This window comes from Mizuhopecten yessoensis, unplaced genomic scaffold (assembly GCF_002113885.1).
Source record: "Mizuhopecten yessoensis strain PY_sf001 unplaced genomic scaffold, ASM211388v2 scaffold7283, whole genome shotgun sequence".
Lineage (NCBI taxonomy): Eukaryota > Metazoa > Mollusca > Bivalvia > Pectinida > Pectinidae > Mizuhopecten > Mizuhopecten yessoensis.
The window spans coordinates 995,282-1,020,095 of record NW_018406970.1 but is presented as its reverse complement, the minus strand read 5'-3'; the positions used below and the strand labels follow the sequence as shown (position 1 = coordinate 1,020,095).

At 35.9% G+C, this 24,814-nt stretch overlaps 1 protein-coding gene across 1 annotated transcript; it reads left to right on the top strand.

Annotated features, from left to right (window-relative positions):
- The first annotated feature begins 6,502 nt into the window (after positions 1 to 6,502).
- Positions 6,503 to 22,092, top strand: LOC110453346 (histidine N-alpha-methyltransferase-like). The gene is made up of 8 exons (XM_021502260.1): positions 6,503 to 6,650; positions 14,322 to 14,506; positions 17,272 to 17,410; positions 17,507 to 17,609; positions 18,584 to 18,687; positions 19,707 to 19,784; positions 21,216 to 21,392; positions 21,716 to 22,092. Exons 1-8 carry the CDS (start codon positions 6,614 to 6,616, stop codon positions 21,901 to 21,903), a joined length of 1,011 nt encoding a protein of 336 aa, XP_021357935.1. The 5' UTR covers positions 6,503 to 6,613; the 3' UTR covers positions 21,904 to 22,092.
- Positions 22,093 to 24,814: the final 2,722 nt, after the last annotated feature.

The following is a 24,814-nucleotide window of genomic DNA, read 5'->3' as shown; positions in this document are numbered from 1 at the left end:
GCTCATTTTGTGAAGAATCCAGACGTGGATTTATTTGCTGATTGTATGGGAATCTAACTACAGTCGGTAGATGCTATAACAGCCTCGTTATTTGACATGTCGTGATCAGAAACTGGGGAAACCGTGGCTGCGAGACGCGTGAAACAGGTATTGTTTGAAGTGAGTGATCTTACGACGGAGCCACGTGAGCACAGGGGTTCGTTACAAATGTCTGAAATGTTTATGTGTGCTGTGACTCATATCAGTAGGTCTGTAACATATGTGTCAGTAGGGCTATAGAATATGTGTATTTCAGACATTTGTAACGAACCCCTGTTGATCAGTGCAGTGAACAGACGATATTTCTGATAAATTATATGAGTGTTGAAATTGTTTCCATTGCCGGCATTGGTGATTTCAACCAATGTGCATTTTGTACGATATTGCAGACCTTGGTCTTGTTTTTGTTGTAAAAAAGTATTTTTGATTTACTCTTTTCTTTTGCACATAAATTTACAATGGCATTGTCTTTTTCCTTTTGTATCTACATACAATCCACATAAATTGGCTATGTACCCTATTGTAAAAACCAAAATCGATGACTTGCAGAGAACTAGCGTGCGTATGAAAAATGTTTTAGCTAAACATAGAATTATCAATAGTAAAAGACAACCCACAAATCTCAAAAGGCTATTGAGTTTTTCCAAGCTTGAAACTAATCAAGCTGAACTTATTGTGTCTAAATGTAATTCGCCCAGATGTGGAACATGTAAAATAATTATTGAAGGTTCTACTTTTGTTTTCAAAAATGGATTTAAATTCACTGTACGTTCTAGTATGAATTGTAAGTCGAAGAATGTTATATATGCTATAGTTTGTGTTAAATGTTTGGAATTTTATATTGGCCAAACTGGGCGTGAACTACGTCAAAGAATGACTCTTCACAAGCAACAAACAATCCATGATGACCTTAGATTTTTACAAGTGAACAAACATATTCATAACTGTGCTAACAATAACTTCAAAGTGTTCCCTATTTACCAAATGCATTCATCTGATGTGATAAAGAGGGAAGTTAAGGAGTCGGAGTTAATGAAACTGTTGAAACCCAGTCTGAATAGTTCACATTAAATTCAACGTGTCATGCTTTAAGCAATTGCTGTGCTTTAAATATTATTGTTCATATTTTATTGTTGCCGTAAATGAAACAATTTGTATCTCCCGTATTTTTTATTGTTGGTAAGATCATAAAGTTATGCATTTGTCTAAGTAATGTAACGTCACAATTTAGCTTGTATTGTTGTTGACGTCATGGATTTATGTGTATGCCTTCTGTGACGTCATAATGACTTTGCATTATTGATGACGTCATACTTTCTTGTGTAAACAACTATGACCTCACAATACCTGTTTTCAAAATAAACAGTCTCCTGATGAACGGGGAATCAACCCGAGAAAGGCCTAGAGACGCTATCTCTGTCTTTTGTTCTATTTTTNTTGTACGTTCTTCTCCGTAGAACAACGTACCATTTCGAAGATAGTTTATACTCCTATTATTGTCCTATTATTATTATTGCCAAGCCCGTAAGCGTAGCTGGTTATTCCCGAGGCGAGGAGGTAACGCTTGTCGTCGAAGGGTGACAGTCCAATTTTGTTCATGTTGATGTTGTATACCTTGTGGTCGTAACTCCGGATCTGCGTCATATTTGACACATGCAATTTTCCGTCAAAGAGACACAGCTTGTATTCGTCGTACCGAGTATGGTTCTTAATGGCTCTTTTCGTCTCGATATGGGTAGTGGTTTCAACCTCCTCCCCGTTTACTTCTTTCTTTGTTGTTATGTCGTAGACATATGCATACATCTTACTTTTTAATCCTATGAAGGCATGGACCGCGTTTCCAAATGTTTCGTCTTTCATCTTTCCCAAGACCTTCTTGTTGGCGATGCTGTATAGACGGTGTTCTTTGTCATATTCTGACGTATCGAAGAGGTGGTGGTCCTGTAACATGTCATCGTAGACGTCTTCTGTCCGTAAGACGTATGCCAGGCTGTCTGTATCCGTGAAAAGGAGTGTTGCCTTTTCTCCGTACTTTTCGTTGACGTAGTTGTAATGGAAGTCATACATCAAAGTTTTCGAGATGTCCAGTATGGCAAACCCTACGTAGAGGCATACGGGGATAACATGTTTTCAGTGACCTGCATTTTTTCTGGAGCCAATGGGTAGTCGTTGTGGAGATCGTGGAGTTCACTGGGATAATCAAGATCTACTTCTAGAATGTACCCCTCAGGCGAATCGTTAGAAATGCTCGTAATGTCAATGGTATCTCTTTTGGTCGTGAGTTGACATGGCCCACCCATACAGATTATTTGCGTCTAAATATGTGATGTATTCATTATCTTTGCTCGGATCATACCCAGGGACATACTTGTTATTAGCTTCGGCGTGCCGATGGGTTATCATCGAAATACCACCGCGGAGGCCTTTTTCGATAAACAAATGGGTATCTATATCCGTGAGGAGTTCTAGCTGATCGCCCGTCATTTTAAGTGCCGCTTGCCAGGTCAGGCCTGGAGACGTATAAAAGTGGGCTGCATCAAGACCGTATGACTCGAGACACAGATTTCTGAAATTCTCAAAGACGTCGGCTAAGCTCAATGTATCTGACAGAACGCAGAGGTCAGAATATTCGCCGAGATTCTTAATCTGGAAACTGCTCCAGACAGACTGGGCGTGTTTGTATGCCTCTTGTGTGATGTCTTCTCCAGACAAACTACTATGGAACGCTTGTTTTGGTGGAAGGTCTGTTTCTTGGAACTTTTGAGGCCCGTCAAAATAATCGTAGGGGTAAACTTGTTTCTGTAACAACAGATCGAGATGGTCTTTCCCGAAAAGTTGGGCCATATGCTCGAACTTCTCCTCCCCTTCCTGTGCTAGATTCTTCATCAGTTTCTCCAGAGATGTTTGGAGAAATTGGAAGCTATCGATAAAATCCATGCATCCCAGCGAAAAGGAGATGTATTTCTCCATGTTGTTGGGTATACATTTGATCGCTTTGTTTTGGACTTTACCTATGGCCTGCATAACAAGGTGTGAATCGTAGCCCCATTAAATTGTGAAAGTCGACGGGAATGCGGCCCGTGTACTTGTAATTAATATTGCATTCATTGTGAGCTGCCCCCCTAAAATCCCCGGTCACGTGACAATGGTCCCTGACCCTCTCATCTTCCAGATCTTTCCTACAAATATGGCATTTGATCGCCTTTTTGAAGGACTGCCAGTCTTTGCCAGACATGACCAATGGTTGGACATGTTTGAATTTCTGTTTTATTTCTTCTTGTTCGTTGACCATACATTCGACAAACTTATTTGCAACGTCCGGTCCCCTGTACACGACAGGTGCTTTAGAGGTATCGTATGTGAGACCTACTACTTTGTACGCAAAGCTAGAGGGCACGTGTTGCGTCGTTTTCTCGGTGTATGACTCATTCGGGTCTTTTAAACAGCCGGAAATCGGTACTTGAAACGATTCGAAATCGGCATAAATGATATAATAGGGCACTTTCATTTGCTTCCTAAAGCCTTTGTAGAACAACCATTTGTCCTTCTCTTTCGGGAGTTCGACTCTCTGAGTACCGTGTTCGCGAAAATACGGCAGATGCTCTTGCAAAATTCGTTGTTTGGTAAAGCCTTGGACGCAATAGATGCAATGGAAATATCGGTTTCTACATATGTGTTGGTCGCTCAACAGACGATCCACGTTTTTGATCCAGCAGTAGTGTGACTTTGTACGGTCGGATATCATGAGCAAGTTGACGTGTCTATCAAACTGTTGTTCAGTGACGTGCATGGGAAACAGCCCCCCTTTTTCATACCCCAGGACATTGACGGATATGTTGTTTTGGTTCCCAAACTTAGGAATGTCGACCATGGACACCGGAAATGAGATTCCTTTGAAATCCAGTTTGGTCTTGTGATTTTCGTATTTACTAACACGCTGTGGGTCCTTTTTGACCCGATGTAATGCAGCCAGTACCGACCACATAAAACTTTTTTTGTCCTTATTTTGGATATTGACGTAAGCTTGTTTAGTTCTCAACTTCATCGGAAGAGGGCTGTAGCTAGAGGCCTTCATGGGTTTGTAACGGGCCATGTGTATTTGAATTTTAAGGACCTTGTCAAGAGTCCAATTACTACCCTGTCTCTGATATTCTATAAACGATGAATACATTTTTTTTGATGGATTATTTTATGCCGTTGTCCAGATCTTCGGGTTTGAGACTAGTCTGGCATTTCCCCCTAAAGTGCTGTGTGACGCGCTCCACGCGATCTTCCGTTTTGGTTTCGAAAACTGGACCTGAATCGAAAGATACCATTTGATACCCCCTTTTACGAGCGCCTTGTCTAATTTATTTTTGATGTCGTCATATTTATGTTTTAGAAGGGACATTGGGTCAAATTTAACAACTCCCTATACAGGCATGCTAACGACCCTGAAGGAACCACCGAGTGCCTCAGAACAGTCGTCTCCAGATTCGCCGGTATCTGTTGCCTTTGGTTCACTTTCAGTTGTCTCCCCTTGGTCTACTACGGACGCATCCGCTGGTAGTTCCCCATTTGCCTCTCCTTGGTCGCCTTTGAGGACATCCGTTTGTCGTCCCTCCATCGGCTGTGGGATATCTTCTCCAATGCTCCCCATTTAATTGACTCCACCACCACCCGTCTGGCTCACGTTATGTGTCTTAACGTGCTCTCGATACTTGTCGGCTCGCCAAAACGATTTCCCACAATAGGTATGCGTGGGCGGCCCGTGAGATTTGCTGCGTCTTGTGAGTCTATCTTTTCTTGTGAACTCTTTGTGGCATATATCGCATTTCCGTCTTCTGTCTCCATGTTCGGCAACATGTCTCTGTAGAGTGTTCTGGTGGTCGAATACTCTATCACAGGTAGGACAAGACCATTTTCCCTTCTTTGCCAACTGTCCTAGTTCCGTAGGCTTCCTCTTTTTATTCTCCATCCTGTAAACAAAATATTATATAAAGATATGTACAATTAGGAGATAATCATTTAAAATATTAGCCAATCAAATGGTGGTATTTGTTGGTTTTCGTATGTTATTAAATTATAAAAGTGAGTCACAACATATATTACAATATCCAAATATAAATACTAAATGTATAAAATATGACACATATACGATTCCACATACATATATATTAGTGTATAACGCATGCACTGTATCTACATATCTTAAATCAAGTATTATATTACGAAATTGTCCATCACTATTATGGCATTATATAGTTAATATGATAATAGCTGTAAACACGTCAGGGAACATAAAGGTATTGTACACTGAAACTGTTAAATCGGATTGCAGTATACAAATAGTAAATAATATGTAATATCTGCTGAACGTCACATTTAATTTAGTTTTGCCAAGTTTCTAATGTTGAAATTCAATTATATATCAGTATGATTTTGCATCTAATATTCTATAATCTTGGGTAGTATCCACAGATGATTACAGAAAATATTCATCAATTAAATTGCATTATTTCTTGTTTTCCTAACACAAATACCAAGGTTTGTTTTCACATTTTATTATGGGAACTAGTAATACCTGGTAAATGTCGCGAGCTTCTATAATAATTGCTATCTATAGACAAATAATCTGATTAAGAAACCGTGAGGTTTCAGTGCGGTTGCACGGCCATTCAACATTCCTTGCACCAGAAACGGAGATCCACCCAATTAAGGGCCCGTACGAATTGAGTCGGAAAGATGTTCCTGACAATAACAGGGACATGGTACTTTGTAACGCCCTCTTTCCGTTGTAGACTTGTACCACCGCCCTATGCCAGTACACACATAATTCGTACGTAGAACCACATCAGATCAGTATGCACACAGATAAATAATCTACACTAGTAATCCAACACATGCTGTCATATGTATATGGAACTTTTAACAACTGTATATGAGAATATGACGATTGAACCATTATGTATTTATTATTGGAATTATGTAATTCTTATTACATCATTCTCTTATTTGTTGACTAAGCAGACTTGTCACGTGACCTTATGTTAGTAATCATGTCAGACTAACTAACTAATTTCCCATTACTTACCTTTATAATATAGTGATCTTTAATTTTTCTTGCACTGTTTGACGTGTGACCGCTCTGAATACCTTCGTCAAACTGATGCAATTTTGTATTTGTTTTACCCTTTTTATAGGCTGTTGACGACCTAATTAAATTCGCGTAATTTGATTGGATAATGATGATTGAGTGATACTAATTCTTAAAAACGTCTGCAGTCTTGTATTGACCACCCGAATAACCAGGCGCGTTTTGTGTTCGCTCCGCGCGTCGAACTTGACTTGGATGTCAATGGTCTAACGCCTAACCATTCGAGCTACGCGGGCCTCTAGAGATAACAGCTGTACAATTGAATATGTACGGTGTCTTATCGGTTCAGTAAACACGCTAAAAATGCACACTCAGAGTGGCCGCATATACGTAAACAACCGCTTCAGTAAACAAGCTAAAAATACATACTCGGAGAGACCATGGTTGTGACCATTTGTAGCCGATTTAATCGTCATTTTACATCAATTTATTACAATAATGGCATGGATTTTATTTAAGGATGTAACACAAAAAGGTATAGTACTATCGTATGTTTATCTGTATACCAAATACAGATTGGTAGCATTGATACACAGTACATTCATACATGTGTATACATGTCTGACCTAATTTTACGTCTAGTCATGGTTGTAAATAGACTCGTCTTCTCGTTTTTAGCTAAGGCGTTAGCCGCAAGCAATTGGTATTACTTCAGTAATGAGCTCTAGATATTCATAAATGTCATCTCCACCTATGCCCCCTCTAGTGATAGCAGATGGTACTAAATTGAATCATATGCCGGACCTACTGTCTTTATTATGCACTACTTTGGACTCAAATTCACTTGAATGGATTGTAAATATAATTCATTTCCTTGGTAGAACATGTGATCTTATTACAACGTCGTATTCTTCTTGAAAATGCACCCTGTTTATTTCAATCGGGAAGTGCAAGTAGACTAGGTCATGCATGCTTCACGCAACTTCCTGTAAAATAATTCAGTTAATGAGCTCATACATTCATAAACGAGACCTACGTCATTTACCAGTAATACTAAGCAAACAGCAAATAAAATCCATTACCACGGACTCAAGTTCACTCTAAAGTAATTAGATCTAATCGTATTCTTAGTTAGAACTGAGTATCCTTCTACAACTTCGTATTCTTAAGAAAAATACACTGTATATTTACTCTTGGAACTGTCGCTAGATTCAGCGGTTACACGGAAATACTGTCCTCTGATTGGCTAAAATGTGTGCATGACTCTTGCATTTACGTCCCGGCCTTCATTCATATATTGAGTGGTCAGAGCTATGAAGCGGTTCTGTTCCAACTAACTGAGCAAAGTCAAAAGTGCTAATCTGTAATAATATATAAGATTCACTCCTTATATGAGTATAATGTTATCAAAATATTACATATTCGCTGAAATAACAAATCCTTACTAAAAACTCTTAAAATAGAAACGACCGCCATGTTAGATCACGCGTGATGTTATTTCAATTATCCGTTTCCTTATATGGCCAAATATAGTATTACTACTGATGCCGTCATGTTTACTACAATTTCCATATTTGGTCATGACACCCATATTTAGATGTACGACCTATATGCTAGGCCAGGGACGTAGATATACTGTCCCTGGCTAGGCCCTATCGGAAGACGGACGAAGTTTCCAACATGGCAGTCAAAGCAGATTTCGATTGCACTTGCTACGTAAACTTGATAATTTCACGACATATAAGCAGGGTATCACTTAAAATTATGTAGTCGATCAACAGAAAAAAATCATATTAAAACTTAATAGTGGATGCGGATCCTGTCAATTAATTCTAAAATCGCCCCGTGTGATTAATAATAATAATAATAATATACAGCATTTATATAGCGCCCTATATAATTTGTAAAATTACTCTAAGGCGCTTTACAACATATGGATAATAGTAATAGTTATAATTGTGAAAACGAACAGCAAAGGCTTGCAATCACTTTCATACATTTAACAAGCAATGTGCACATAATTGAACAAATAAAAGGGTGGTATTTACTTGACGTCTTTGCAAAGATTCTAAAATGCAGACGTGAAGAGGTGAGTTTGTATGTCCCTCTTGAACTTGGCCAGAGTATTCGACTTCCTAATAGCAGATGGTAAGCTATTCCACAACGTAGCCGAAACCCTCCCAAAGCATCTGTTTCCGTAGGTCACAGTACGAGATTTTGGGACACACAACAAAGATTCTGACTCCGACCGCAGTGATCTTGACGGCTGATACAGGGTAACAAGTTCCTGTAGGTACTGAGGAGCTGTTCCATTCAGTGCCTTGTATGTGTNTCCATAATCCAACCGAGAGGTAGCAAGTGAATGCACCAAAATCTTGCATGCATCTGCAATTAGAAACTGCCGAATACAGCCGATGTTCCTGATCTGGTAGTAATAGGATTTGGCAATCGCGTTCACTTGTTTCTCCATGTTCAGTGAACTGTCAAAGTATACCCCTAGGTTTTTAACAGCTGGAACAGTCTCAATAGTTCTGGCACCAACCTTGAACTGGAGAGCCACTGTTTGCTGACACTTTTTGGAAAAGACACCAGGCTTGCTCAACTAAAAGTAAATTTAGGCATGGGATCGCCCGGCCGTGTATTAATTTTAGTACTAGCCCCTGGCCTACTCTAGTTCCATATTTGTATTCTAATCTGAAACTTTTTTTTCCTCTGCAGTATTACCATTTTGTTCCATTTTCATCCTAAGATAAAGAGGTGTCACAAACGCCTGCTCACTAACAACTCGGCCAGAAACAAAAAATATGCGCCGATAAGCCTACATTTTGTATGTCTGTTGGTGTGATTTGTGTATTTCATTTATTCGTCAAGTATTACCATATAACAGGACGATCTTTTTCATTATACACATAACAACAACAAATGAATACTTGATGAAGATAAATCTATTTCGCCTTCGGAATGATTTCAGACATGTACTACGGGAAGAAGACGAGTGATCTCCCTTAAATTAAGCCTTAGACATGCGCACATTTTACCTTCATTTTGTGTAGGCCTAGATATCGTTCGCAACGCGGAAAAGACGAAAACGCAGGCGAATTTTGTCTTTATGTAAGACAGGTTGTTTAAGCAGCATTGACATTGAACAATATGCATACATTTCCGCAACGTTTACATACTACTGATTCATAAATAAGGATCTGGATCCCGATTTCGGTGATTTGTGGCCAAGCATGACGCATGTTGTCAGCGGCGATGACAAAAAGGAAGGTGCTTCAACGGTATGTATAGCAGTGATTATGCAAAAACAAACAAATGAATGGACTTTTTACACTAGTGAATAACAGCGTCACAAGGTGCTCCCGACAAAATTTTCGAACTAGGCTCAGTTGCGAACTGATTTCACATTGTGTGTGAGGATATTTGGCCTTACATTTCTTCTGATTCAGTTGAAAACAACCGTGTTATAAACATTGTATTATTAGATTCATTGCACTGTTGGCTGTCATTTCAGTTTCAATTGTTATACTACTTGATGTTTTGGAACTTAAAAAAAAAAGTAGAGTAGTTCTAAACATTATGAAATGACAGACACATTGAGGCCAAATATTAGACAAGCTTTTTTTTTTTTAATTTGAAAAATATCTTTACTGTGCTAATATAAAGCAGGAGTTCTGACTTTCACAGTGCATTATTTTACAAACTTAAGGGTATTGTAGGCACAAAAATCTAGGATAGGTCGGGTTAGCCACAGGTGCCAGACACACCAATAAGTAATGTGTGATAGTTTATACACATCATATTACTATAAGTGTGTCCAGTATCTGTGGGGTTAGCAGAAACACAGTATTTGTTTTAATTGGCCTTATTTAATGATCATTACTAGGTCACACAGGAATCATTTATAACTTGAGAGATAGAATAATTCTTCGCAGAAAAAATGGAAATATAATTATTTTTTTAACCTTTTCTGAGTTGTACAATTTTAAAGTATCTTCTGTCTGAAATCTGAACATAACTTGGTTAATGACAAAGGTGTAAAAGAATCTCATACTGGGGAAAAGTTTTTCTATATAGTCCCAAAAACTACAGTTAAAATCCTTAAGCAGTTACAAGATACAACAATATTTGTTTTATGTCAATTTTGCAATAAGCTACAAAGAGCTTGCATTTGAATAAAACATGAGTTTAATTATAGAAACCAAAACATTATAACATGAAAAAAATAAACATGCATTTTGCACATAATAGGCACATTGCACACGGTTAGCACATCAGCACTTGGTAATTTAAGCACATTAAGCACATTTGGGTACAGCACATAACAAACAAAACCATCACATGGAAAGCTTATTAGCTCATAGTAGGCACATTTGCACACTGTAAGCAAAACAAAGGATTGCAATGGACATCTCCATGTTTCCCATTTTTTTCTTCACCTGGAAACAACAAAGGGAGAATGATGTACTGCTTCATCTTTTGTATTGATGAAAACCGTGAATTTCTAGGTGCGTGTGTTTAAACTGTCCTCTTTTTTTTTTACTGTGGTTCAAGAAAATATTTCCTTCTTTTTCCACAAGGGTACTGTTTCAACTTTATCAGGCTTTTCAATTCGATGGCTAATTTATAAAAAGAGAGATAATTTTGTTTTGTTTTTAGTGGTACCTTTTTCATGTACACATGTTTTACTATCTAAGAAACCAGTTAATGTGTCTTAAGCCCCCATGAGATGTGGTGTTATAAGTTGACTTTTATGTACATTTTGTTTATATTTAGTTCTGCTAAGAGATTGACTTACATGTAATGAAATAATTGTGAACCATTTTAATGAATTCCTAAGCTGTAATGCCTTATTTCTCACTGTACAAGCTCATCATACTGCTATGCCTCCTATTTCTTTTGAATATTGTCTCTAAACATTATCATTGCTGGTGCAGAAATTATTTGGTGACTTTATGCTATTTTAGGGGAAAGCAATCAACATTACAACATACATGGATGGTTATTGATGGGAGGAAGGAGGATGAGAAATAGGAACTGAACCCCTTCTCTCATACCTTTGACGACTTCATGAGCTTTTTCAAATGGCTGCAAGAACTGTACCAACAGTGACATGACATTTGCAAGTCTATCAATTACCGTATATAGGAGGAACCTCTGACTAAATCATTTTCTCTCAGGCTCATGACAGCCGAGTCCACAGATCCTTCCAACAGCGAATAGTTCAAATACTTTCCTTGCAAAATGGAGAAGTCGGTGATCTTTACTTGGGAGTGGAACAGATTGAATCTGTGATTATTGATGCTGAAAGCCTGATGAATGTGTTTGAACAGCCCCTACTGACTAAAGGCACTAATGTTGGAATGGGTGCTGGGAGCAAATTTGAAAAACATTGAAAATATCTTTTTAAAACATAGAAATACTGGTCATGGGTTCCTACTAGTTTTTGTTCAGTGAATTAAAAGTCAACGCAAATGTTAAGCAGTAAAAGAAATGTAACATCCCTGGTATAAATTGTACTTTTATCAATGCTTATGCTCAATATCAATAAAATAAAATAAAGTTATAATGTGTAACTTGATATTTGTTAATTTTCACTCGATTTTACCGTGTCCAACTTTTGATATCAAATCGTGTGTGATATATGAGAGGAATCCCACACAAGATGTAATCTTGGTTATGTCAATGAAAGCAATTGTTTCTTAAGTTCTCAACTATATTTCTTGAAAGTTCATTTCTAAATTTCATACATCAATTGTTCAAGACAGTTTTAAGGTCAAGTTCATACATTAAAGGTGATGGCTACAGCTACACAACCTGTGCATGTGACAGGGTAATTGTCCGTGCTTTCCTAACTAAGTATTCAAACAAAATGTTTAAAACTTGCTCCATCATTCTGAACATCAAATTATGCACTACAAACAAATACACATGCAACCTTAACTTTCCTTAAGTCTTGTCAACATTTGTTGCACAATGGTATCAAAACCAACAATAATAACAACTGTAATAACATAGTATGTGCTCTAGATGGTACATTTGCAGTACTCTTTTAAAATATATTTGAAATTGATATTTGCATCTTATTTCAAATGCTAGCCTATGACGACAACGATAAAGCTGAACATATGCTATACATTTCTTTTTGTGAAGAATTTATGCAATGGAAATAGAGGGAAAATAGTGTAACTCTATTATATTTTGTTTATCTTATTCAATATTGAAACATACAACAATGTATTATATTGTATTAGAGTGCTTTTTATCTTATTTGTTCCTAGGAACACTGATGCAAAATAATTACATTTTCTATAAGTAGAGACCTTTTCACTGCAGTGAATATGTGAAAGACTGTTTATAAAAGCTTTTCAAATATTTTGACAGACTTTTAAAGGTACATTGAATGGAAAGCAGTCATCCACTAGTCTGTCCACAATTTGGTTTCAGCAAGTTAATATCCGTAAATATAGTTCAGTTTTAATGAAACTTGGGTTTGTGAATAAACAATATACACAGACTGATACAAAATTGAAACTTGAACATAATTCACAAGTATTAAAAAGCATGCATACCCTGGTCAATGTCCACACTTTACAAGATAATTTGCTTGAATATATATTGATCAATATACAAACTTCGATGATAAGTTCAAAGTTGAGTGAAAGCCATGCATAATTAATTAGCATACTGTGCTCTGATTGGTCAATGGTTTTTGCCAATTAACTTTGTCAGATAAGGCCAGATTCTGATGAAACTTGGTTGATATCTTATTCAACAACAAAGGCAAAGTTCAAAGATGAACACAATCTGTGCATAATCTATTTAATGGTTTAAAATTGCCAATTTCAGTTTTTAACGTTTGAAATATGGACAGAGGGAAGCAACTCCTATGCAAATAAATTATCTAAAAGGTCTAAAATAATATATTCTAGAGAACACTTGGTACCCCTCTTCTGACAAGCATATAAAGATATACTGTACACATAAGAAGAATAACTTCACAGTTGTAAACTTTTACATAAAACTATGATTTATAACAAAATTAACAGTTAATCCTTCTGTACAATATGATGGGAACTTAATTCGTCTTTATTTTGTTCCCCTTTCCAAAAATAATATATTTATCTTAGTATGACTTTTGCCTTAGCTTTCAGTACTTTCAGTACTTTGATTTCTTTGCAAGAAGATCCCATAATTAATTCTATTAAACGTATTGTACATATATGTCAGTTATCGTTTGTTTGTTTGTTTTTACCATAGAGTTTTGTTGTATATACATCAAATTTTCACTTCGACATTGTGTTCCAGAATGTTCCATCAACCGGTTATTACAATGTACCAGTTGTGCTATTTATAGACATGACGATACGGAAATACCCAACACATCTGTACCCCACGCTAGGGGGGTATATCATAGGGGGGTTTGGGGGTACTATAGATTATATAGGCGGGTGGCTGCGCCAGAACCCTCATTTTCCCTACTACTCTCAGCTGTAAATGAGTACGTGGTTCGGCAGTGCTAGAATTGTTGAATGCTAGCTGTGAGCGCCGAAATGACAGCTCCGGATTTATGTAGGCTATCAAGGGAGTTGAGAAAGATATTGGCTGGTTGCAAATGCCCTATAACCACGGTTGCTAATTTGAGAACCGCTTTGAGACGACCGATGAACTAGGTTGTGATAAAGCGGTATATACATGCAAGAACCACAAATTATTATCATTATTATTTTTATCGTACGCCTTAAGTAAATGTATGACCGTTATACCAATGAATTGGTTTTACATATACATGTCACCCCATCCCCCTAATCGCTACCTATAAGCAATATCAGCTACATTGCTGATAATAAGAACTCGCACAAGACAAAATGAGTGGACGATCCCCATCCTTACATAAAACCTTATTAGTATATATGATTTCCAGAAATGCCCAGAAGTTCTAGAATGTTTCCAAAAAGGATTATGAAAACATTATCTAATGTTTTTGCTAATTTTACCAAAACTTGTTAATATATATATTTACAAGTAGCATCAATACATATTTATATAGAAATATTTGAAGATAAGACAATTTCTGTTAATGAGCGCAATATTTACTATACAGACCGAGGTTTAATATACTTAATTCTAACAAAGTGTATTCAATATGTATGTATAATCATTATGACTGAAATCGAACATTTTGTGTTCTGTTTTTTAAAAAAAGATAAGAAAATGGGAGATGACCTAAAAAGGAAGTTAACGACAGGGCTGACATCTAGTCCAAAATTCATTCCCCATCTGTATGTTTATGACGATGCCGGGTCGATAATTCAGTACAAATTCGTCACGGAATGTCCCGACTACTATTTGACCAGGAGTGAAAGGTCAATTCTGGAACATAGGATACAGGTAAGTAGTATAATAAGTACTTTTAATAATGCTAGGAAAAAGAAATACACATGATTCATTTTTAAAAATAAAAGGCGGAAACCTGAACTCTTCAAACTACTAACAGCATTGTATGCTGCCATAAGATTATCTTAGACACATTTACAAGTCAATATATAATTTGGGAAAACAAGTTTGAAATTAGGTCAAGTGACAACCTGATAATTTCTTCAATAAACATCAAAGGAATTCTGATAGGTAAATATGGCTGAATAAAAATCCGAACCCACAAAATTTAATAATAAGCAGGACAGGAAGAGTCTACCCCGAAACCTAATATCTGACGTACCTGATCAAATATGGTATAATAAATTTATCATCAGGATAGGAGAGTTTATTTCTGTTCAGGAGAGATAATGATTGAGAAACAAAAGTGGTTTCTTCAGAGTGTTGATTGATGCCAAGGTGATGACGTATTTGTTATACAGATGTTGTAACTGTTACATTTATGTATGTCGTAATTAGGGCTTGAAATTGGAGGGGACCTAATTCTAATTCACTCTATTAGTGGGAAGAGAGATAAACCTTGCTATCTGTGTTAACTCCGAGTGGCAGGAAATAGTCAGAGTTGATGCATGCGCCTCGGTATTCCATGATGTTCATCAATGAAAGTAAAAGAAGGTTAACGCTCTACTCCTATTTAAATGCATTACCAGGGTTTGACAATAGTTTATATATAATTATCAAGGTATCTGCCACAATTTTGCAGCATACGCATATTCCAAATATGTAATACAGCAAGATTTTAATGATACCTGATGCAGCAGTATCAGGCCTCGTGGTCGCCATCTTTCCAGTCGTGGTTGGGCAAGGGCAGGTTGTGTCGAGAACGGTTGATGTTGTAAATGTTATGTATGTATAGATATACACAGACTAATAACTAGTGCCGCAGAGTTCTGCTAAGACATTAACAATCATATTAATGATTGTGGGTAAATAAGTGTACAGCTCTTCAAGATGTCTCCCTTTGACTGTATTTTTAGTTAATCGAACCATACGTAATAGTATGTATTAATTTACAGGATCTTTCATACTTGATGCATTAGGTTATATTCAATATAAGGATAATATTAATATGTATTTAGGGTTGTGTTAGCCATCACTATGATAGGAATGCTTTGTTGCGCCTTGTCACATGTGGTTATACTTTGTCACATGTTGTCAACCGTGGTCATATTTTGTCATATGTTGTCACGCCTTGTCACATGCGTCATATTTTGTCACATGTCGTTAACCGTGGTCACATGTGTTTATATTTGGTCAACCGAGGTCATATTTTGTCACGGCTGGTTACCTTTTGTCACATGTGGTCATACTTGGTCACAGTTGGTCACATTTTGTTACATGTGGTCACCCATTGTCACACTTTGTTACATGTGTCGTCTAGTCACAACTCATCAGTTACATGTGTGGTTAGTCATTTATGTGATTATTCACTATTTTAAATTATGCTTTGTCATTTTTTGTCGTGTTTGTTACAATGATATGTTGAATTAATCGCAACACATTGTATGGTATTCCATGATGTTCCGAATAAATGAAAGTATGCTCTACTCCTTTTTACATGAAACCTGGCCACATTGTCTCCAGACATCGGATAATTCAGTTACGGGTGGTACAATGGCATGCAAAATTATCTTTAACAAAATATGGTTTACTAGACTTAGGGACTCTTCATTTGAAAAAAAGTTATATATATATAATATAGTCGTGCATTGTATTGTAAGAACGAATGTTGTAAGATAATTTGTAAATAACTATGGCAGTTTCGGAACTTGTTGGCGAAAAATGCATGACAGTTTTTACATTATACACAATAAATGTATTAAACATATTGCAGCGTTTGTCGACAACGATATATAAGTCTGTTTGTTTAGTATCTATGAAAACAAACTGATGAGGAAACACCATTTCAGCACCCCGATGAATCTATTGACAACACACAGACAGCTATATTTGTACTCAAAAGACAAGACTGACATTCTAGAGAAAACATAAGTTGTATACAAAATTCAACGCAAGAATGTCAACAATCAGATTATTGGGCAACTTTGCGAAAACTGCAAGCACACCTCAAAGAATACCAAAAGGATTTTAAAAAATATGAGAAACACCAATTTCAGCAGAAACACACAAAGCATGCGCCATCCATTACAATAAATTGACATTAGCAGACAAAGCACATACATACAATCATATTGTCGATTAAGGCAAAGGGAATAGAATAGAAATAGAAATCAGTAATTCAAAGCATGAACAGAGATGAGGGGGCACCAGCTGAGTTATCTGTATGATCCACTTCAAGTCTAAATGGGAGAGGGGCTAGATCTACACCCAACAAGTAACCTACACGATACAGTGTATATACATGGTATCGATATGCGAAGCGTCCCGTAGTCGAGCGACAAATACACTTCGTCACATCGTTATACAGATTAACAAAACAAATCAATCACACAGTCATAGCTTGATACAGGAACAAATAGATCAAGAATTTTTGTGACATATTTAACGCGCACATTATGTATGTACAAAATAATATTTTGATGCACCAATGTCTAAAACGATGAATCTAACTGAAGACATTGTTCATGATTAAATCTGGTTGAATCTTAAATTTAATAAATTATACGGAAAGTTCTATAACAAAAAAGGGCGTGTTATGTTTGTTACGGCAACTGAATCCACATTTACTTGTATTATTTTTTTATTTTATTATTTTGAAGGAAATTATTCCCTGTTTTCCTTACGATATGGCCTTGGTTGATATGGGGAGTGGAAACTGTTCTAAAACGAGACTTGTTATCGATGAACTGCTGCAAAGACAGAACAAGCTTACGTTTTATCCAGTGGACATTTCAGAGGGTAAGTTTAAAGACAAAATGATGATATCCTCGTTAGAAGTATCATACCTTATATTTCAATACGGATGTTTTAATTTCCCTCCATATTATATTTCAGAGTTTTTGATGAAAGCAGCAAATGCCTTATCAGAGGAATATGGTGACTCACTTGAAGTTAAACCTATTGCTGCAGAATATGGACAGGGAATAGAGCAGCTCAGGTAATTAATGACACAGACAATATTACGAATTTAGCATATGTACGGTTGACGACCAAATGTCATGATGTCAAGGCTCGATAAAACATGTCATTAAAACAAATTGATATTTTAAAATTACCTAACCATATGATTTATGTTTTATGGTTTATCAATCGCAGAGGACCTAAACAACATAAGGATTTTTTTTGTAATTCTCTTCCAAACACGTTTTATATATAAGTTACAAAAGAGAACACTTACCCATCCGTGCCTAGTTAATAGACATTATACAAAACAAATATAGACTTTTTAGATGTATAAATTGAGAATAAATCATCTTTGGTTAAAGGTTTCGGCATGCTAAAATTGCCATTTTTTGCCATGTCGGTCCGAATTTAGTTTTGAGTATTATACACATGTGACATTAAAACGTTCACCTCTTTTAAGTTCTGGATCGCTACTACTTATTTGCAGTTGACACTAGTCATATCCCCTCCGGTACAGCAGTTGACTTGACCGAATCCCTATAGTTCGAAACAACTCCAGTACTTGTTTAGGGGTGAGATGTATAGATACTGCCATATCAAATCCCTGTTGCTATTGTTTGAAAAAACAGTCAGTAGTGCTTCAGTCGTTCCTTGGTAATGAGTGGCCAATGCTTGTAATATTCTACCTGATGCTGTAATGGAATTATTTTGTTTGATATATTGCGAAGAAAAGTTTACGTAACCAGACACAGTAAATTTCAAAAACGATAGCAAAGATTTACCGTACGCTCTATCTGGATTTGCCGTTTTGAATGAAATCACATGTTTATATCTGTTGTATATTGGCTTGCATATTCAATATTAAAACTCTTAATGATGAACGATAGAGCCCCCCCCCCCCCATCACATCACATCAAATTCTACAGGAACATAATCTGCATACTGGTATGACTTAGTCATGATGTCAATTATAAATATAGAGTTTGTTATATAATTGATATGTTACAGACGAGTGAAAGGTGCTAAGATAATTATGTGGTTGAGCAGCATTATCAATCTACCTTACGATGAACAAGTGAACACTCTCAGGAGGATATCTACAATAATGACAGGTGCGTTTTTATATTCAAATGAAAAACAGTTATGTCGACCAAGCAGCACTTGAGTTTATATCTCTGATGATGTATTTGTGAACTGCATGTGTTGATAAAATTATCAATCCCTATTACGTAAACCTTCAAGCTTTCCTACGTTTTCGTGCACCAATAATATCTTCCTTATTTGTTGGAAAGGGATGTTACTTCAGCTTTTGTTAACTATAATGCCATTGACAATTTGAGGGGCTGTTCACATCATTGACGCAATTTGTGCTAATTATTTCGTTGAATCGATTTTTTTTCAAAGAAAAAACGTAGCAGCATAAGGTGAACACACTATGAAGGTATTTGAGAGCTCGCGGCTGAACATATGTAGCCCCTTTGACCTTGAATATCCTTAAACTGATTCATTTGAACAACAACCTTCATCGCAGACGGTTACTGGCCAAATAACATAACCATAGGCCTTTTAGTCATTCAGAAGAAATTATTTGACAGTCATTCTTTGGACAAACGCAATAGGCCTTTATCCCGGCATACTTTATGCCAAATATCATCTCCCTAGGCTTTTTGATTATTCGTTGGTTATTCAGAAGAATTGTTTTTATCCCAGCATGCTATTTGCTAAACATCATCCGCTAAGACATTTTGGTCATTTAGAATAAGTCGTTTAAATTTTGTTTTTCAATACATTTGACCCATGTGACCTTGAATTTGGGTGAAGAACATTCACTTAAATAAACGACAACAGAGTTCTTAAATAGGATCCATCAGTTTGGAATAATGTTATGTCAAAGTTTTACTTTCTACACAAACAATGTACGTATTAAGCGTGCCGCAACGTTTCAAGACCGACTGGTCCCTTTGTTAAGTTATGACTGAGTGAGCTATTTTTATTTTTTACTTTTACAACGGTGTACTGACATATGTCTATTGGTTTTGCATTCGTTGTTTTTGTGAACTTTAATTTTCACTTCACAAAAACTATGTATTCAGGAAATGTCGAGGTACTCTTAAAAGCAAATATTTTTCAGACAAATGTAGGCTCATATTCAGTGCTGACGTCACACAGGATAGATCAGCTATCATGAAGGCCTACAATGATGATGCAGGTAAGTATCTCTTATACTATCTCAATGATAATTCTGAATTGCAGTCTCTGAGATTTAAGGTAAATATTGGCACACAGCATATACGATTTATATGCAACATGTGGTTTGAATGTGGATTAAATATAAAAAAAAGATTGGTTTTTATATTCTAACGCGATGGTACTCGAAATTTTACAGTTTTCATATACTTGATGCTGCGTTTTCATTTTTCCAATAAAAATAAATAGTATATATTATAAAAAAGAAAATATGTAAGTTTAAGCAATTAGAACAAAATTTACCTGCCTACTTCTTACATTTTGCCAATAAAATCAACTAAATATTTAAAAGTGAAATAAAAACAATTCCCCGGATAAGTACGATGCTAAAAAATGGAAAAATATTTGTTAAAATGATTGCTTTAATGAATGTATCACTCTTATTTTATTTGAAAATGGTCACAAATTTCTTAAAAGTACGAAAAATATTTAAAATATTTTCAGTGATATACATTATAACCTGCGGTGTCATCTCGATTTCATCCACGTACTCGCGATAAAAAAACTTATTCTCCCAACAAACGTTGAAAACACAGGGTGATTATATAAACATGTAATCATAAACAGTGTGTATTTTTTGGATCCTAACATATGAAAGGAGTTATCACATAACACCTCTCTGGAGTGCTGACGCTTTTAGGTAATAATAAATTCTGGCGTTTTGTCGCCTTTTTTGCCTGTTAGATGATGTAACATTGGTTTTTGTATGGGCGGTTACGTATGTATGCACCAAATCCCTTTCGTGATGTTAAGTTTGTTTACTGTTTATGTTTTGTTTGTTTGTTTTGGAGGGTTCTCTAAATGTGTTTATGGTATTGTTATTTTAAATATATTATTCATTAATTACTTTTACTGCTTTATTTCCTTTCGACTAAGATGGTAATTTATTGGCTATGATATATTTCCCCTTTGCCAATTGCTAATTGGTAGGCTAGACAATACGTGGTGAGTACAACAGTGGTAACGATGTTGGCTTCATTATGGAAAAATGACGTTACATGTACATTGTACAATCAGTATGTCTGCTAACATTGTCGGATGTTTTCCGGTTTTTCAGGATACATTAAGACTTTATTATACTGCTACCATTTGTTGAGAGAAATGTTGATGTTATAAAGGAGTTTGGCTCAAAGTTTAAGGAAATGTATAAACGAATTCTTAAGAAAACAAGAAAGAGTGACATTAAATATGTTTGAAGTAAGTGAGGTGGCAAATGAAACGAAGGGTATCATATGAAACTTTTATTGTACTTCAGTTCTTTATTAACGTATTAGGGCTAATACCCCTATGTCCAATTTATATGATAATGTGTGAAGTTTGTCTGTTGACGAAATCAACATTAGTTGATAAATGATCTGTAAATACATGCTGTAAGGTATCTATACATTTTCAGGGATGTTGCAAGCGTTGAATACAAATGCAATTGAGAGGTTGAATAAAGAGGAAGGAAGTGAGATCGACATTGCAAGGTTTACGTATGGGGTAGATTTCATATCTGACAACAATCCCCAGTACATGAGTTACACCAGGGTCTTCATGAAGGCCAACGAATCCATCCAGTATCCAATACGTAAGTTGTGATTCGTATATTTATTCTAATTGAGGTACCTTACAAGGACCAAAACTGTGCCATCCGTTATCTAATGCATGAGTTTTACGATGTATACTGTGTAAGAATAACAAGGCCCATAGTAAGGTATATGTGCCTGAATGAAATTGAACCTTTTCTTACAAACCAAAAAACTTTAGAAATGTTATCAAGGAAAAAACTCACATGCTAAATTGCCAGTAAATACATTATACATAATGAGTTTCATAATATTAATATTACATGGACATTTAAAGGTCATTGAAATGCATGAAAATAACAATTTATTACTCTTATTTTCACAGCTGGACTTGGCATTGACCTGCAGATGGACAAGGAGGAACGACTTTATTTGCACGAAGGCGAAGGGTACAGCTGTAAATACACACTGGAACAGCTACATAACATTGTCAAGAAAGCTGGACTCCGCCTGGTGAGCACCTGTATGGATGAAAACCAGCACGGTGTTTTATATCAGTGTGCAACCGTATGAAGGACTCTTACAAACATCAACTGAAACATGATAGGTGGTTTACAGAGTTATACTATTTAATCAACGTGTATGAAATATCTCAGATTAGCGCGATTGTGAGTTCGATACCTTCTGGTTTGAAAACAGACATCATTACTGACGAGATGAATCATGCTTTCTGTTTGTATTTAATAAAGTTTATCTCCTTGATTCTTGTTGATATCGTTTTGTTCATCATGAGGTGTGTTTTTTGTATTGATAAAGAGTGTGGAAAATGGTGTATTTACATGTATAAGTATATCATACTATATGTATAATCTTGACATCAATACCACCATATACACTTTTCTACGTATTTTTGCGACGCTCTGGTTATTAATAGATCAGGAGCTAAAAAATCACCGTTTTAAACATCTCTGTGGGAATAAAAAGATATGTTTATCGTTTCTTATTTACGTGAACTTTGCAAACATATTCGTTATGGTTTGAAATGTTTTTTCCTTTGACGAATCAGGTTTCGCAATAAAAATATTTTCGGTTTGAAAATTGCGGGCTTCAAAATTTGCCACATTCTGGTTGGTTGAAAAAGACCGGAACAGGAATCTCATCGGGAAGCCTGCATGATCAATATAAGAGTTTGGAGTGAATTTTACCAGTTTTGACCTCATCACAGACAAGTTTCATGTTTGAACCAAAGGTCTACCAATTTAAATATGTGTTTTTCACTCTTTCAACAAAAAAACAACCGTCGGCTTCACGAAAGATAGACCTGTGCAAGTCTACTGTAGTCACTTCAGATTCTTTGTTTATCAACGACAATGCTGATGAGCCGCCTGAGATACATGTATGTACGCGCATGTGTGGGTTAAAGGTAAGTACATGTATGCGTAGCCTACTTTGTCAGTTCGTGTCTGTGTCACAACATGACTCCCCCGTCCCCCTCCCTACCCTGGTCCCGTTTGCTTCAAGTCAGTCAATGTCTGATGCTATACTGATATGGGTCACAGAACATATAATGCTGTGACCCATATCAGCATAGCATATAGTGTATTTCAGAGGTTCAAGATGGGAAGTCGAGGGGGATTCGAGATTCATTTATATATAATAATAAGGCTGCAATAGCTGGTAGTTTGTAATGTGTCAAGGACAATACATTGCCATGCTTTTTAAATGTACAAAATGTATTTAGACGTGTTGAAAAAAGTTTCGTTTTACAAGTTATTTAATCAGTTTTGTCTCTTCTATTTAATTAAAAACAACGAAACTTACAAAAAATAACAAACATCAATCATTCCATTAAGTCTCCTTAATGCATATTACATATTTATGTGTGTGTATGTATGTTATGGACTATGGTCTGAGTGTACAAACATGTATATAATTTGCTAAGAAAGTATTTTATAAGTTTTCAAATGTCATCAAACAATGTTTCTTTTTCTTTCTTATAATTATAACTTGGTTGAATGTTCTAGCCTATATGTTTGTAAGTGTATATGAGTGTGTCTTGTTGAGCAATGTATTAAATTTGTGCTTTCCGTCCATCTATACCGGTTAGGAGAAGACTTATATAGGCTAAGCATTTTGTCTCATTCAAGTGTTACATTTTTTTTCCAATAAAATTTGTTGAAATAAATAAGTCCCCTTTACATGGACAATGTCTTTACCATTAACGTTATCATTTCTAGTATTTGTTCTACCCTTTAATTGTATCTGTATTTAATAAAGGCGTTAATTGCATTTATTTGTAGCAAATGATATATGGTTATAAATGATAAATGCATACTTGCCAACCTTTTGATTATTTTTGTATGGGGGAGAAGCCGTGTGCTCAAAATAAAATATTACAAAATATGAATAATTATAAAAGATGTATATCCCTAGGTGAAAAACAACAACTTTAGAGTGTCAAATTGCCAATTGTCTTCTTAGTTGTTCTTTCTGATGAAATCATTAGGTAACAGAATAAACATGGACAATTCTAGCATGGACTTAGATAGCAATCTAATTCTGTGGTCTGACCTATGAGTCGAACGGGGACGTAACTCACAAGATCTGGAAAATAAGCTACATGTAGATATGATTCGTCATCACACCAAGTAATTAGACAAGACCTAGGTCCATGACTTTGACAAAATTTGATATGTTTCATTTTTCGAAACACGTGAAATAATCAGTTCTTAAATATGAAAATGAAAAATCGATGAACTGATTACGTGTAACGTTTTAGTCAATTTTCAACCACGTGTATAATCTATTCAGATACGTGGTCACTCGCAAACTCTACTTACAGATCATTGATATATCTGGTCACACACTCTAATTATACTATAAACCACTGAGATACCTGGTCACTATCAGTCACTGGTAATAGTTCACTGAGTTACATGTACCTATAGTCACGAACAGTAACAGACGCACTACCTATGGACAACTGAGGTACCTGATCACAAAAAAATATAGTTCACTGAGATACCTTTACACAAAAAAAATACTATAGACCACTGATCGAGATCCCTGGTTACAAACTCTCACTATAGACGACTGAGATACCTGGTTACAAACCCTCACTATATACCACTGAGATCCCTGGTTACAAATACTTATCTTAGATCATTGAGATACCTGGTCACAAACACTTACATTAAAACTATTGATGCAACACTTCCTCAGAGATCAAGTCCAGTCAAGATGAATATTTAAAACAAAAAAACACACGTTTTTGAGGTGTTTTCATAATTGAGTTGTTAGTTTGTAAACAACTTCATGACGAGCACTGCTTTAAAATGTTATTTGCATTCATAGCTTTACGTATCAATATATACAGGTGTGAAAGTTAAGTGTATAATTTACAAAATCATATAATATGTAGTATGGCAGGTTTTGACTGTATTGTATTGGAGGTAATTTAAAAGCCTTGCAGCTGTCAACACGT